Here is a 16222-nt window from a genome sequence, read left to right on the forward strand (position 1 = left end):
GGCAGATCGGTATGGGTGATTTTTTTCTTTCACTTGTCACTAAAATACATAACATTCGCAGCTCTTAGTTAAGGGAGCCAGCCACAGGCCTTCCTGGATGTGTCTGGGAGTTGGCTCTTGCTTTCCCAGCGTAGTGGAGGAAGGAGTCTCACCTCCGGCAACACAGCTCACTGTGTCACTACAGACGGAACATTTGGTCTCTACCTAGTTCTAGGGTGTGCCGCAGTCCGCACTGAGCTCTGGGACAGTTTTGAAATTTTAAAAATGAAGCTATTCTTGACTTCTCTTAGTAGGAAGAGCACTCTCTCACACAGGATCACAGCAGGGAAGAGGTGGGGAGGGTAGGGTGTGTTTTTATGCTTGGGTGACTCAAATGGGATGTCACCAAATGTCTCCCCACCCTCCCCCCCCAAGCATCCCCTCAGCTGAAGAGCATAAGAATTTCATCCCAAAGGGTAATTCTTTTTGAAAAATTGTTAAGAGACTAAAAATAGGAGCTTACCTCAAATGTGTATGCCCAACCATATTTCTGTGCAGACTGCTGGTACCATACTACACAGAGGATTCTGTGACTCTATGATATTAAAATAGTTAGGTCTTGTTGATGAAAATGATATAATAAGGCCTGTGAAGTGTATGTCTTCAAATATGGAAGGATTATCTCTGGGAGGTTGTATTCAGCGTTTCATTACATTTGCCTGGAGTGTCTTATACTCTATCAGAAAAACCTGTTAAATTGCCAACACGGGTGCCTGCCTTTTGGCTGTGCTGGGGACCACCACACTGGCTAGATCCAGTTCTTCCTCTCCTGAACTTGAGGAATTTCTACTGGAAGAACAGGCGATGAGGAGAAGTGTGATATCCCTTCCAGAATTTGCAGTGGAAGTTGTCTTGGAAAACAAACGCACAGTTTACTTCCCTGGCCAAGAATGTGCAGTCCTGTTTGCCTTGTCCTTTCCCACGGGCTGCTTGGGATGCTCGGCCAGACCCTCTGTTTTTTCTCCACTGAGAAAACTCCTCAGTGAAACTCCTGTGGCCCAAAATGTCTTCCCTCCTCCTCCATGATTTCCCTGCTGGTATGTTCTCCTCCTTCCCAGTATCTTTCTACCTTCCCCATCTTATCCCAGTTCCTCCTGTTCCATCTTATCCCAGTTCCTCCTTCCTACCTCCAAATTTGGGCATTGATCCAGGACCAAATTACCCAGTTTTATTCTCCTTGGCCATATCAAGTAATAAAGCAATAGAGTGATTCCAAAAGTCATTCTCAAGCAGGGGTAGCAACAAAGGCTGAAGAGTCATTTTAGCACCAGTGGAGAGTTACCACCAGAGCTCTCCCACTCAGGTAGCAACTGGGAACTTTTCTCAACATTTGCTTATTGTTGGCAGCTCTAAAGCTGTGTCCTGGCTTCTCATTATTTCCTTGTGGATTCCTACTTGACTCAGAGAATTTACAAGCTATATACAACAACTTCTACCTCTCCAAACCAGGCCTGTGTTGGCAAATGTCATGAACACAACTACCAAGCTTTTCTCCAGGGGGAAGTAGAGGAGTTCAGAAGGCTTGGAGTCACCAGATTATGGGTGTATTCAGATCCCCAAAGTCAAAGGAGGTCTCTCCTCTCCATCTCTCAATCTGTCTCTGTAGTCTAGATACACTGGACAGATCTTCAGCGGGCTCAGAGTTGCTTCGAGAAAATCATAAAGCCAGTTTTTGCTTCCTGTTCATTAGTGATAGATGTCCTCTTGTCTAAAACACTATATATTCCATTTCTTTTCTATCCAAAGCCAGATTTCCCAGATTTGCTTAGCACTATGTTTACAACTGTTTTACCTCTCGATCTCATTATAAGACGGCATGTGCACTTTTCTCTCTCCCCACCCCCTAATTAGACTGTGAGCTCTCTGAAGGCAAAGATCATATCTTATTCAGAGCCTATCATCGTGAATGGCAGGTAGCGAATGCTTAATAATATCTGTTGTTGGAGTAACAGAATGGATGAAAGAATGAGACCAATTCTTAGACCTATTTTAGTGAACATGCCAAAGTAACAGGATAGGGGGACTAGAAATCACTCGTAAAGTCGGGGGGGAGGGGCAAAATAAATTAACTTGTGTTGGCATAAGTTCAGTGTATTATATATAGGTATACACATATTTAAAATAAAAGGAATGCAAGGGTGTTGTATGCTCAGGATTAACATTTCTTTTTTTTTTTTTTTTAAGATTTTATTTATTTATTTGACAGAGATCACAAGTAGGCAGAGAGGCAGGCAGAGAGAGAGGAGGAAGCAGGCTCCCCGCTGAGCAGAGAGCCCGATGCCCCTGGGATCATGACCTGAGCCGAAGGCAGAGGCTTTAACCCACTAAGCCACCCAGGTGCCCCAGGATTAACATTTCTTAAGTTGTTTAATTATACAGTTACTTTACCAAGTCAGGAGAGAGTTAGATGCCATTCTTTTCTTTTGTTGTACTTAAACTGTTAATAATAATGCATTTCTTCACCTTGAAGCCTTATTGAGATATTTCAAATAAAAATAATTTCGTGTATTAAGATAGCTTGTTCTCACTCACACAGTGATGTATCCTTTAGAGATTCATGTTTAACACTGGGCCCTAGACACCTCTGCATTCCACGGTTTGTGGGTCTTTTGAAGGAACGGAAAATGCCTCTGCAGATAGTACAGTTCTTACAAACAAGGGCCGCGTCTGTGAACTGCCATTCTCTTTTGTTCCTACTGCGTGGATGCAGGAGCCATGTTTCTGGTGAGGACACTCGTGTAACTGGCTGCGGTCTCAGCTGCTAAAGCCAGGAGCTGCATTGTTAACCCACCAGTCCCTGTTTTTATTACCACATTATTACTTGGCATTAATTAAGCAATAACAATATTCCAAGCATCGTTAAGAAAGAAAGGGAGAAAAGGAAGGATGGCTTATACTCCTCTAAGTTAAGGCTCGCTCAGTACAATATGTTAGCTCAAGCGTTTCGCCTCATGAGAAGATTGGGTGAGTTCGAGAAAACAACATCTTGTGAATCCTGGGTTGTTCAAAGAAAGTGTGATCGGAAGTGAATTTGGGGTCCTTCCAGGTTGAGTTAATGTTGGCATCATTGTGTTCTGCGTCCCTAAACTCTGTATAATTATCGCCTCTTATTCTAGGCATCTTTTATGTAAGAAAGAAGTATTTTACCTCTCTTTTTAGAGAATACGCCCGCTGCACATAGCCCAAATGTGTCAAGGGTACCATGATGTGGTAGAAAATTGAAATTAGCCAACTGATTGTTTTTCTCTGCCTCATACCTGATACCTGACTTCACAAATCTTTTCAACCAAATGACTGTTACCTGCCCAAGACATTATTACTTGGAGAAATTTTCTGGGAAATTTTTTTTTAATATAAAGTGGCCATTAGTCTTTCTAGGTTACCAGATTTTAGGAAAATATTTATTAAACAAAAAATGGTTTGGGCCCTTATTCTTTGGAGATGCAGCAGAACATGACTGCATTTTTCTAAATCCAGACCCTTGTGGTGGGAGTCCATGTAGTAGGACCTCACTCAGGGCCTGGTGTAGTTGGCAGGATGTCCTGGGGTTCTCTCTGAAGAGCAGGGTCAGAGCAGCATGCTCAGGAAGACAGCAGACGTCTGGGAGCCCCGTAATGTCAGAGTTTATCACTGTCCACTGAGCTCCAGCCCCCACCAGCTTTCACGTGGTCACGTGTTCGGTTCCCACTCTCCTCCTACGTTTGCCCTAATGTCCCCATCATTTCCAAGCACTCAGTATACCTGAAGAAGGAAGAAAAAATACATTGCAAAATTGGAAAGCTTCACTCACCTTATATTCTGGTGGTTTGTGTTAATCTGCTTGGGGTATGTGAGGCCTATTGGTCTAAACGGTGAATCTGTGTATGGAGAACACCGTATTATCCATTTTATCTCAGAAAGGTGACCAGAGGTCCTTTCTGTGTATTTTTCCCAGTATTAGGCCCTTTGCTTGGGATGCTAATACCTGGAATAGGACTGGCCTTGTTTTCCCCTCCATCCTTGCAGATAGGTCACTTCGTCCTGTGGATCCAGATTACTGAGTTGTAATACTGACCTCTTTCTCCAAAGTCAATCATAGATTAAATTAAAAATTAAATATTAAAGTATTTTCAGATAGATACTGCTCTTTCAAGCTTTGAAATAGAGGATAGAATTCTATAAACTCTCTTATATCTCTAGCCGAAGTTGAGTTTTTCCTTCCCAACACCCAGTTGCATCTGCTAGTTGAATGGTATGGCACTCATTATGGGTAACGATCCACTCTCCAGCTTGATTGGTTTGTTGAGTCGAGTGCTGGACCAGGTGTCGTCAAGGTCAGCGGTCCCTCCTCTGAAAACGGGGGAGGCCTTTTGGCATTTTTTGTGTTGAGATGATAGACAACATCATAGCTCACGTTCATCATTTTAAGAAAATAAATGTTAAAAAAAAAGTCCTCTGCTTTTATTTCACTTTATTTTCTCAGATTTTATAGCAATATGGAGACAAGTTGAAACTAAGAAGGCAAGCAGCTTTTGGAGATGTTTGGCCTCTTAATGTAACTGTGGAAATTTGATTAGATCTCAGGTAGAAGCATCATTATTAAGGGTGGTTAGCAGTTATTAGGAATGCCAGAAAAGCTTGAGGTTGAGTTGTTTTTCAGATTTTGCACTGTTTACGTTTTAGTCTGGAAACTATTATTAGGATATTGTAATTTAAGGTAAAATGAAAAATGAAAAAAGTTGAATAGGTAATACATTTGAGTTGAATTTCTTCCTTGATATTATATTTTATGATAGCTTTATTATAAATGATAAGTGAGTGGATTATTACATAGTTTTAACTATTGGCAGTGGGCTTGAGAGCTTTAGTTTTGTGTCATTAAAAGCAGAAATCCTGACTCCTGGGCTTAATATCTAATGAAATGTTTAATACAGAATAAAATTAGAGTTTTTGCATTGTGCCATAGGAATTAGAGCTAAAGATTTGACTCCATGGCTGTGTTGTGTGCCTGCTTTTAATGTGGTAGATACCATTTTATGAGATCAGCAGATCCCATGAAGGATGCATTGTCACAACCTGTTAAAAGAATCAGAATTCTTTTAGCACCAGCCATTCTTATATCTATCCATCTACCCATTCATTCCTTGCCTGCCTCCTTCCCTGCCTCTTCTCTCCCTCTCTTTCCCACTTCCCCTCCACCCCTCCCTCCACTTCCCTTCCCCACCCCCACCTCCCCACACCACTCTGTACTTACTGGTCCAGATACAGGGAAAGGATTCTTTTTTGTGCACCTGTACTCCCAGTGAATGATTTCTGTGTTCCTGAGAGCATTAGGAATTTGTGGCTGCTGATTGTCATTACATGACTTCTTTAGCCTTCTGGTGGAAACTGGCATGAGGAGAGCTGTCTCCATATTTTTTTTTTCCTTCTCTGAAGTTTACCTTATTATCCTTGCTGTTTATATTAGAAGATCTAAAAAGATGGGTAAGTAGTTTCCTCGAAATATAAAGCTCAGACCCACATCAAAAGAAGTTTCTCAGACATGAAAGTGGGGAAAGCAGCAGTGAAACCTGCAGAGAGCTCAAAAACAGATGGCCAAGTGTCAGGGTGTCACCAAGTCTGAAGAGGAGAGTTGAACACTGCTTATCTCGGCTTCCGTTTTGCCAAAATGTTTTTATTTGTCTTTGACCCTTAATTCAACTTACAAGAAATTATCACTAGGAAAGAATCAGAGACAACAGTAACAATTTATATCCATCACCGTGTTATTTTAAGCACTGAAAAATTAGAAACAGCCCAAATGTATTTCTGTATTCTTTTCTGGGCTTTTTCCCCCCCAAAGTTTCTGCGGTGGCCCTGTCAGTATAATGAGCAAAATACTTAGATCTATTTTCTTCGCTGCCTTTTAAGTGAATATTTAGGCTTAAACATTAGCAAAGATGGTTTCACTAGCTACAGAAAGCCTTGCCAGGAGTGATTTTATTCTCTGTTCAAGTCTTTGGCTTTCCATTTCTCTCGCCGAATATCGTCATCAACCCCTGTGGTCCTCAGTGCCACTGTGGGGTGGGGTAGGAAGGGCAAAGGCATCTGCTGGTGCTTGTGGGAGTGAGGGAGGAGGAAGGGAACAAAGTGTAGAGTCCAGAAAGGAAAAGGAAAGTGAAGAGGGGCATAAGGATATGTGGTGGGACCCCTCAGAATCCCTAGTCATTTCAAGTGACAGCAAAACTGGGCTTTCTGTTGTTTGTGATCAATGTATATTTTCAAGTACCGACTTTATTCCACAAATTCCTTTTTGCCAAGTATGTTTTTGGATTACTGTTTTTCTCTTCTATATTACCGTTTCGAGTTTTCCAGACTTCTATTTCGTCTTTTGTCTTAACATTTCTCATTCACCATTGCCTTTTTTAATCTTACTTTCCTGCAAAGAAGTTAAATTGTTTAAGTGTCTCTTGCAGCTAAGATTTAATTTTCCTTCTTCAGTATCTTGAAATTCTGCCCTTTTGTTATTTTTGCCTAGTAGTGGCTTTTTCCATCAGCAGGAAGGAAATCGGTCAATAGAAATCAATTGTTGACTGGGTGGCTGTATGGAGGGCTTACCATAATGCATATTGGAAATGCCTTTAAACCTTTTCCTGAATGGAAGGTGCCATGGCTTGTGTTTTATGGGCTTCTAATGGTGGACAGTAATCTCATTTAGCATTTTCCCAGAGTGAAAACAGTGCATTAGAGCAGCATAACAAGCATTGCCGATCAATACGGAGGCAGAGCTTTGCCCTTACAGATTAATCCAAGAAGAATGTTACCAGAGTCTACTCCAGCAACTGGGAGACAATTATGCTGATTTCCACCCGTTTCCCCCCTTTCTACTATCTAATCGTCAATACACATTGAAATGTATACAAAAAGGATTTCAGCAGGGGTGTGTGTGTGTGTGTGTGTCTCATAGACCAGACTACCAGATAGGAAATCAAGGACCCTGGAAGTGAGCAGTATTGATTTGTGGTGATAAAAGTATATTTTGACACATTTCAGATCATAAATAACTCATGGACATTAACTTACATGACTAACAGCTCAACTCGATAAATGTTAATATACAACTTAAATTACCACTTTCTAAGGAGTTCATAGTATTGGATGAATTATTCCATCACAAATAGTTTTTCAAAAGAAAAAAACCACCCTCTTCTTTATGATGTGTATCATGTGGAAGCTCAATTCTTTACGATCTTTTCTTATATGTTAATGGGGAAGATCTGAAGAGAAGGTCGGGATTGTTCTCATCTTCCTTCCCCATCCTCCTTCCTTTGCTTTTAAACCCAAGATATGATAGAAGAATCATGGTCCTCAGCCCTAGGATAGAACATAACCCTGTTTTCCCATGAACAATCTTGGACGTTAGTCATGTATTTTCTAGGTTCCGCTGACCTAATGCTTAATTATATTTTATTCAGTATTTATCCAGATGTGTCTTGCTATAATCAGTCAGTTTGTGGTGTCTGTGTTTCTGCATTCCGAAGCACGGCCGACTCCCTTCAGATGCTGATGTTCATGGTAGGGGATTAGGGAAATCCATGTCCAAAAAGAATTCATAGACATACAAACTTTGAAATCTTAGAGAGAATGGAAACTCCAGGGATTTGGATATAAATTCTGTTCTCACGTATTTGGCAGAGCAGTAAGGTAATGAATGAAAAAGTAAAAGCAGTGTTGTGTAAAATTTGTGGGATTATTATTTTTTTTTCCCCTATATGTCTACTTTCCTCAGGTGGTAGGAAGAAGTAAATTCCCTCAGGGACCAGTAACACGGTTTGCATTTCAGTTTTCTGTACTAGCAAAATATATATTAGTTTAGTATGTTGGATAAAAGTAATGAGACAAATCATCACCCAGGGGTTTTCCTTATTGATGAGAAATATTCCCCCTGTATTCTCTAGAGGTTTTTTTAAGAACCCATTTAATATAAAATAATGCTATTTCAAGATTACGATAGAAATAAAAAATTTAAATTGCAAAAAAAGAACTGATACGAAAGACTGGAAGCTTTTTGTACTAAACAAAACTAATTTGAAAAAAATATGAATTCCTAGATTAAAAGTGATAATATTATGTATTTTTCCATGTATTTTTAGTCCTTATAATTCAAGTTCCTCTACCATCTTAAAAAGAATATTTCCCTTTCATTGGTATAATTCATTTGGTTGATTTTGTTATCATTTTTCAAGTGTGTATTTTAAGATTTTCAGAGACATTTATGTTTGGTACTGCATATTTACTGAAAGCAAATCTAACTAAAATCTGAGATTTGTAAGTATAATTAGTGAAATTTTAGCCCAGAAAATTTAAAAATGTTTTTTCTCCACCCATTTGTATTCTCAGTAGTTTATTGCATGACTTCTGTAAGAGGTATCCATATCCATAGGTGAGGTCACAAAGAAGCTAAGACAGTCCTTACTTCTTGGCATTTGCCTCCTAGTAGCTATAAGCTAGTAAATTACACCAGACTATGGTGGTGTCAGTATTAAGTGGAAGGTGAAAAAAGTGGTAGAAGAAGCTAATCCAGGGTCATTGGGGTCACCAATGGAGTAGTAGACTCGACCCTCAATGGATAGCTAGTGAAGCTGTCTAGAGAAGGTTACACACTTTAGTACTTACCTCAAATACTGAAAGACGAGTAGTTATTTTCCAGAGGTATAGGACTGGGTGGGAGTCTGGGTGCAGAGCATGTCCAAGATCAAGAGCAGCATGAGCAAAGACCTGGAGGGATGTGTGTGGATCAAACCCTGAAAGTGGTTTGGTCAGGCCACAGTCATGTGGGGAATGAAAGCTAAAGAGCAGATGGAAACCTGATCCAGAAGTGCTTGCCTGTTGACCTTGCATTTTATTTAGAAAGCAGTAGAGAGAGATATGGTCTTAGTTATACATATGTGTTAGCAAGAACCTTCTGGAAGGCAGGAGGAGAGGGGCAAAAGCTAAGAGACAGATTAGTTTAGAGGGCATTGGCTAATTCCAGGATACAAGTGATTTTTAATTAATGTCATGATAGTGAATGTAGAGAAAGAGGACCAGACTAAGACTGTATTATCTTGAACTTTGCGACCGTCTGGATATGGGCATGGAAGGGAGAAGTTGGGGCTCTCAGGTTTCTGATTTGGCTGACTGGGCTGAAGAGTATTGGCACCATTCAGCTGATGGAGGTATAGGTTTGGCTGGGAGCGTTACAGTGTCGGGAGAGGTTCGTGGTGGTATTGATTATTGGAACGAATGTCATAGGAATCATTTTTAGAAACTTTTTTCCTGCACTTGTAACATACGTATCTTATTTAATGTTTCCTATACTCTGTAGCCTTAATCTTCATTCTGATCGAAGACTGTTTGTCTCACTGGTTCCTGTTCTTGTTTTTAGGCGGTATGAATTTCATCCTGTCTGTGCTGATCTGCAGGCCAAAATTCTCCAGTGTTACCGCCAGAACACCCAGCAGACCCTCAGCTGCTCTGCTCTGGCTGACCAGTACATGCGCTGTGTTAATCAGGCCAAACAGGTGGGTGTGCCAGCCAGGTTAAATGGGGCACCAGAAGGAAGTGAGCCCAGCATCATAGGGCAGTGATAAGGACTGAATAGGTTAATGTGTATGGAAGAGCTTTATAAACCAAACTAGTCGTCATCATCAAGAATTGCCATAACGAGTCCATTAGTTAGTAATCGACTTCCATCTTGGCGGTTGTGGGAAGAACCCATGTTCACCTTATGTTTAGCTCATTCACTTGTAGGAAAGACGATTCCTACTAAAACAATATTTTTTCCAGTTGCATTGAACCTTTGTCCTTTATAATAACTGTGACCTCAAGGTCATTGCCCTATATTTCTGGGCCAGTACTCAAAGCCAGCAAAAAGGAAGGATGCAAGGTAAGGGGCCGGCAGCTTTGAGTCTATAAGCAGCAAGTAGTCATGCAGAGAGCCTGGTTTAGGAACACAAAAGACAAAAAGCTAAAACAAGAAGCCACCTTTCAAGCACCATTCAATCTTCTACCGGTTGGGAGAGCCCACCGGATTGGGCAGGGAAAGGGAGGTCAGAGATGGGATTTAGGCAACACTTTCCATCGCTTTTATGTACCTCAGCCATACCCTTCTCTTGACTCGCCCCCTCCATTCCAGAATAATTCAGTGTTCACGGGACATTTGTTTTCTGTAATTCATGTGCTTTAGAAAGCTAATGTTAAACTCTGAAGCAAATTATCAATTCTGGCAGGTCACGTAATTGCCTATCATTTAACTGATTTAACAGTTGGATGTAGGTTGCTCTGACAGACAGAAATTATTAGAAACCTTGATTCTTTCTGCTCACAAACTCCCTACAGTTGACCTTCTAACCCAACTAAATCTAGTGTTTGAGTTACACAGCATGCCTTTCTGCAGTCTAGTTTGCTGTAGTTACAATAAAACCACTTAGTGTAAATTTCTAACACTCTGTAAATTTCTGATATTTATGGGAGGGTTGGTATTGTCTGGATAGCTGGAAAGTAACATCAGCATTAGTAGAAAAAATATAATCAAGATTTATTAAAAGCCTGTATTTTCCTTAAAAGCCTAGTGACTTGAGGCTTGCTTCTGTTCCTTGCTTGTAGCTCCAACTGTGTAACTCCTAGTAGCATGCCCGGGATTCTTTTCTTTAAAGGTCTTTGTTAGAAGTAATGTTGCTAATGTTAAGTTACTACATTTTATTTGTCAAAGACAGCTTCTTATATGCTCTTAACAAGCCCGAACCTTTAATAGTGATACTAACTGAAGCGCCTGGGACCTGCAGGTTGACCCATGGATTTTCCTAACTTGATCTTAGTGCCACATCGAGGTGGGGGTAGTAGTTAGTGCAAAGAACGGCTGTGACAAAGTGTATGTTTCTTCGCTAGCATCTGACTAACATGCCTATTTGCATGGTGTGATTTGTAACATTATCAAAGTGGCACCTGCAAGGGTGGATGGAGTTTCGACTCCCCCCCCCCCCCCCGCCTCTCTGGGTTGTGTTGAATTGTTTGTACCTTGCCTCGTGGGATCAATGGCATATATTTATAGAATAAAACAAAGTTACTTTGTGACAACATATATGCCACACAGTGCTGTAGGGAGTTCACATTGGGCAGATCTGGGTTTGTATTGAAGCTTTGTCTTTTACCAACTCTGTGACCTTGGGCATTGATTTTTCTCATCTGTGAATTGGGGTGATGTTATCCCCAGTGTTGTGGGGATTACATTTATATAAAGTATTCAGTAAATCTTATTTTTTCCTTCTTTCCTCCGTTGTGTTATTTCATGTTGAAACAACTAAACAGATTATCTCAAAGCACCAAGTTATTTCTAGTGAGTCCAAGAGATCCCTTCCCCCACCCTGCAACATAATTTAATATCCTTTCCAGCAAGTGTGTTTTGAGGTATCTGTTGTTTTCACAACTCTTATATTCAGGGAGCATATAACACAGGTAAAAATACAAAGATAGCTGTCCACAAAGTATTTTTATCCTAAGATGGGCAACATTATAAAGGGCAAGAAAAAAGAAGCAATGATACCTTATATTTCTATAGTACTTTAGATTTCCAGGTGATTTCACATCCATTCTCTTGCTTATTTTTATGACAACCTGAGATGTAAATAGAGACGGTTTTATCTCACGGTTTTACAGTTGAGAGACTTGAAACCCAGGAAAAGTCATGACTGTAAATGTAACAAGTAAACCAAGATACACCTTACCATAAAAACAAAAACAATAAAAATGGTGTTTGGTTTTTGAGCTGGGTGTGAGAAGGGACAACCATTATCCGCTAATACAGAAATAAGGCGTTGAGAGAAAATGTCAACGATGTTGATGAAGTGAAGAGAAAAATATGAATATCAAATGAAGTATTGGAGACTGAAGGTAACAGATAGGTGGGATTATAAAGGCCATGGACAAAGGTGTAGCCCAGCAAAAAGGTGCCCTATTTTAAGGCCACAGGGGCTTGATATCAGCATTTCCTGAGCACTTTCTTCTCATGCCACATTTCCCTGTTTCTCAGTGTGAAGTTTTCTAACCTTGTGACCCCCGATTCTGCCCCTTGCTAGAAGGGTCTTCTGCAATATAGTGATCCCAACGGGTCAGCTCCCCTTCTGTGTTCCCTTGTTAAATCCAAAGAACCACCCAGACATGCTAATGTGGAAAATAGTCAACATGGCAACAACCCATTAGGTCATATTGTCCATTTCCGGCACAGTGCAAGAGTTTTCCCCTTGGAATAATTCCAAGAACCAGATCCACTCCACTTTTAAGTAATTCACAAGATTGGGCTTTCACCAGTTCCCTTGAGGCCCGTTCTATAGACTAATACATTTTACTGATCAGAAAATTTCCAGATATTCCTTAGCTCTGTTTTTCCTTTCTCCATCCATTTACCCACATCAGTCTTCCTTCAGCTATTCTTAAACAATTCCTCCTGGGTTGATGTGAGACATTTTTGCTGTTACTTCCAGTATATTAAGTTATATGTTCTTCATAAGGGCAAAGAGATAATAAATTGCTGTAATTATTATTTCTAAGACTTAAAAACTATTGGCTAGCTATATGAGGTACGGCTTTCAAAAATGAAACACGACATCGACTGATAGGCTGTGTCTTTTATTTCTCCGATCTGCTTACCTTCTTGGCTTTCTATACACTCCCCACGGTTGCATTACCTGTTCTTACCCTGATAACCTGATTCCTATTCAGACTTGGTTCACCTGCCTTATAGGGGACCACAGAAGGTGGGAAAGAAATGGGAAGCTTGGGATATTTGCTGCTAGTGGACCAAAAAAGTACCCAAGTTTTCTTTCATCAAACGGTGGGGAGAGAATAGAGAAAGGTCCCCTCTCGGCTCTGTATTGCTCCGTTTCCCTGGACACCCCACTGCTCTGATACTTTCTTGCAATATCTGGCTGCTTGCAGTAGGGTGGGGCTGTTGGGGGGAGTCACATGCTTAGGGGGCGGTTCGAAGCATTCCAGCTCTTTCCCCAAGCCTGTTGCTGACAGAATGATACAGAAGCTGGCTGGACTCTGGGCAAACATTCTGTGTTCCCTGGAAGGTAGAGTTTATGGGAAATACTGTAGGTAATATTCCAGGCTAGTCATGGTGACCTGGGCTTCGGTTTCTTCTTTGCTGAATTATGGCTTTGAACTAGGTGATCTTTGAGGGCCTTCCAGCTGTGATGCTGTGGGATTAATTCTACTAACATGCATGGAGAGCAAGAGTTTGTGTGCACAGGAACACATATCCAGGAGCACATTTCAGTCAAGAGACGTGTCTGTTTGGTATAGGCAGCACCCCTGCCTTGGGGACCCCCAGCATGTGTGCCTCTGCCTCTTAGATTTTTCTTTCGGCCTTAAACTTGTACTTCTGATTTTCCTGCATGTTGCCTGGCCTCCCACAGCTATCTATTCTTTCCTTGAAGCTGATGCTCCTGACAGCCCCGGGGAAGCCAAAGTGGCAGAATGAACTAGGAGGGGGTAAAAACAGTTTCTCCAAAGGCAGTGTACTGAAAAAAGCTGTCTCAGCATTGCCTGGCAAACATAGCCTGCCAGCTAATACACTCCACCAGAAAATGTAGGCTGTTTACCTCTAGCCAGCCCTAGGCTCCTCTGCTCTGCAGTGGCTTTCACCTATCCACGTGGATCGTGAGTGGTAAGGGAGTGTGGAGACAGAGCAGGAAGCCAGGTCAGAAGAGCTAAGGAAAGCCTGGGACTAAAACAAGGACCAGACCCAGGAGATGCCAAAGGACAGAGGTTGGTGTGGAGCCTGGAGTCAGATGGTGGAGGCCAGACAGGAGAAGATAAACCAATGCAGAAGTTTAAATCAACAAATGGGCAGTGGGTCAGTAGCCAAGTAAGCAGATCAACTGAAGGAAGGATGGAAATGAGGACATCTTGTAAGCGAGTTAGTGGCTACCTTAGACCTATGCTTCCTGCTGGTATCATTGGGGAGATCAGAAAGGCACCCCATGGTAGTGGAGAGCATGAGGTCAAGACCCCAGTAAATGAGGCTAGATCTTAATATGAAGTTACTTCAGCCCAATGCTAGTGCAACCAGTTCTTCCTTTCCAAAATGGAAATGACACTTCCAGTCCTTGGGTTACCTCCCAAAATAGAAATCCTGAATTAAGATCAGGGCATATGGAGGCATTTCCCACGGCAGGAAGCATAAGCCTTCTTAAGGACAGTGCTTTGTATCTCCCCTGTGACCTGGGTTTGTGTTAGACCAGGGCTCAAATAACTCCCTGTTTTCTGAGCATGAAGAAGGTCTAAAATCATAGGAGTCTCTGTTGCTTTCGAAATCAGCGTTCTTGAAAGAAAAACCCAGAGCCAAAGCAAGCTGTATTTTATCATTATTTTCAGATGAATTACACTTAGGTCCAAATGATTGAGTAGAGTCATGGGCTGTTAGAGCTAGACAGACCTCAGAGGTCATGTGACCTAATCTCATCTTCTCACCTGGAAATATTTGCACTCACAAATTATGGGACAGAGTCCAGACCAGAATAGCCCATTCCTGGTGCCAAACCCAGCGTCCTGTTTTCTGTAATACCAGGTCTCCAGGTTGGGGAGACATCAGAATCAGCCGAGGAGGATATTTAAACATCTGGCCCCATCCCTGGGTATTATGGTTCAGAAGGTCTGAGGTTAGACCTGGACATCTGAACTTTCAGCAAATTCCCCAAGTAACTGTGCACAAGAGTTTGACAGACATACTCTAGAGCTCATTGGCCTGATCTGGATTAGAGGTCTTCAATCTTTCAGAGGCCCTGCTAAGTCTCTGTTTTCCCTCTTTCGGGAGTTGGGAACCTGCCACTACCTATCACTGCTTCTCGGGCCTGAGCCATCTGGCAGAGGTCGCATCAGACCGACCCTAAAAACTAGTTCCTAGTTCAGCCTCAGGAACAAATCTGAAGAGGTCTTGGACAGAGGGTGGGAGCCCCTCAGAAAGAAGTATTTTCTTCCCCTCCTGCTGCCTCCTTTGAAACGAGGTACCCTTGGGTGAGGAGCCACATCTGGTTTTCGTGGCCAGAAGGGAGGAAGGAGGCACTGAAGCAAGGTAGCACGGTCCCCTGGCCGGCTCGCCACCGGCACTAACCCTCTCTTGGCTCTGCCTGCTCAGTCACCCTGCTCCCACCCACGCACCCCAGGGACCCCCTCTTTACGCATTTGCTTCTGATGTCCATAGACGCCCACCTTCAGGGAGCACAGAGATAAATCAAGAAGGTTAATGTTCTGGGAAGACCTGTGGGAGCATGTTTTTGCTGTGTTCAGAGGCTTCTTTATCCTCATCCCTTAATGACGTTTATTAATGGCCCAGCTGGGCTGCTCATACTCTGGATGACACATGGGTCATCTAAGATCTCCCGTCCTTCGGTGGGGTGGCCCTTTGGACTTGGAGTCCCATCAAAGCAAACCGAATTCCAAACTTTACGTGCTTTATCCTTCTCTTCTGTCACAGGGAATCCTCAAAACCACTTTCTGGGAGTAATAGTCGCTCTATGACATTTTCTCTTTTTTTAAAATTCGTGTTTAAGAGAAGAAATATTACGATGGTAATAGACTCCTTTTTCTTCACAGGCATTTCTTTCCTAGTGCTTATCCTTCAAGAGTTAGAGCTGCAGTGTGTTCGTGTTTGGTCTGTTAATGCAGCAAGTTGTGTAAGCAGTTAATTACTTGTAACTTAATTTGAATATTACACAGAGCACTTGTCGGGGAAGGTATGAAACCAGGTCCAGGCATAAAGCAGGGCAAATAGAGAACAGCCCTGGCTGGCCAGGGAGAGCCCGAGTGAGAACACGGGAAGGAAGCTAATCAGATTTTCAGGTGATCTGGAGTAGTGCTTGGTGCACAGGCCAAGCTTTCTTTGTGCTCCTCTTAAATTGAATTTATTGGTTACTTTTGCTTCTGTCTTACCGTCTCCTCATTGTGTCTTCACCACTCCCTTGTCTTCTACTCTCCCTACTTATCATGTCCCTCCTTGGGAAAAACTCAGGTGCACCCAGACATACTCCCATTTCAGTTCTTCCCCATAAATCCTCCTGCTTACATATTCAGCTTTATTGGGGCTTTTGAAATCTCGGCAAGATGCTGAGGGAGCTCAGAGACAAGCACTCTGGATAGTATCTTTACATATATATATATATATATATATATATATATATATATA

General features: G+C 41.9%; 1 protein-coding gene across 3 annotated transcripts in view; it reads left to right on the forward strand.

Moving 5' to 3' along the window:
• CHCHD3 (coiled-coil-helix-coiled-coil-helix domain containing 3) overlaps nt 1–16222 on the forward strand; it is a 277263-nt gene that overhangs the window by 255955 nt on the left and 5086 nt on the right. For all 3 annotated transcript variants that reach the window (XM_032869054.1, XM_032869047.1, XM_032869058.1), the window contains one exon: nt 9425–9560. In XM_032869054.1, coding sequence (XP_032724945.1) covers nt 9425–9560 — 136 coding nt within the window. The remainder of the gene's footprint in view (nt 1–9424; nt 9561–16222) is intronic.

The sequence above is a fragment of the Lontra canadensis genome, unplaced genomic scaffold, assembly GCF_010015895.1.
Source record: "Lontra canadensis isolate GAN:19392208 unplaced genomic scaffold, GSC_riverotter_1.0 scaffold2, whole genome shotgun sequence".
Classification (NCBI taxonomy): domain Eukaryota; kingdom Metazoa; phylum Chordata; class Mammalia; order Carnivora; family Mustelidae; genus Lontra; species Lontra canadensis.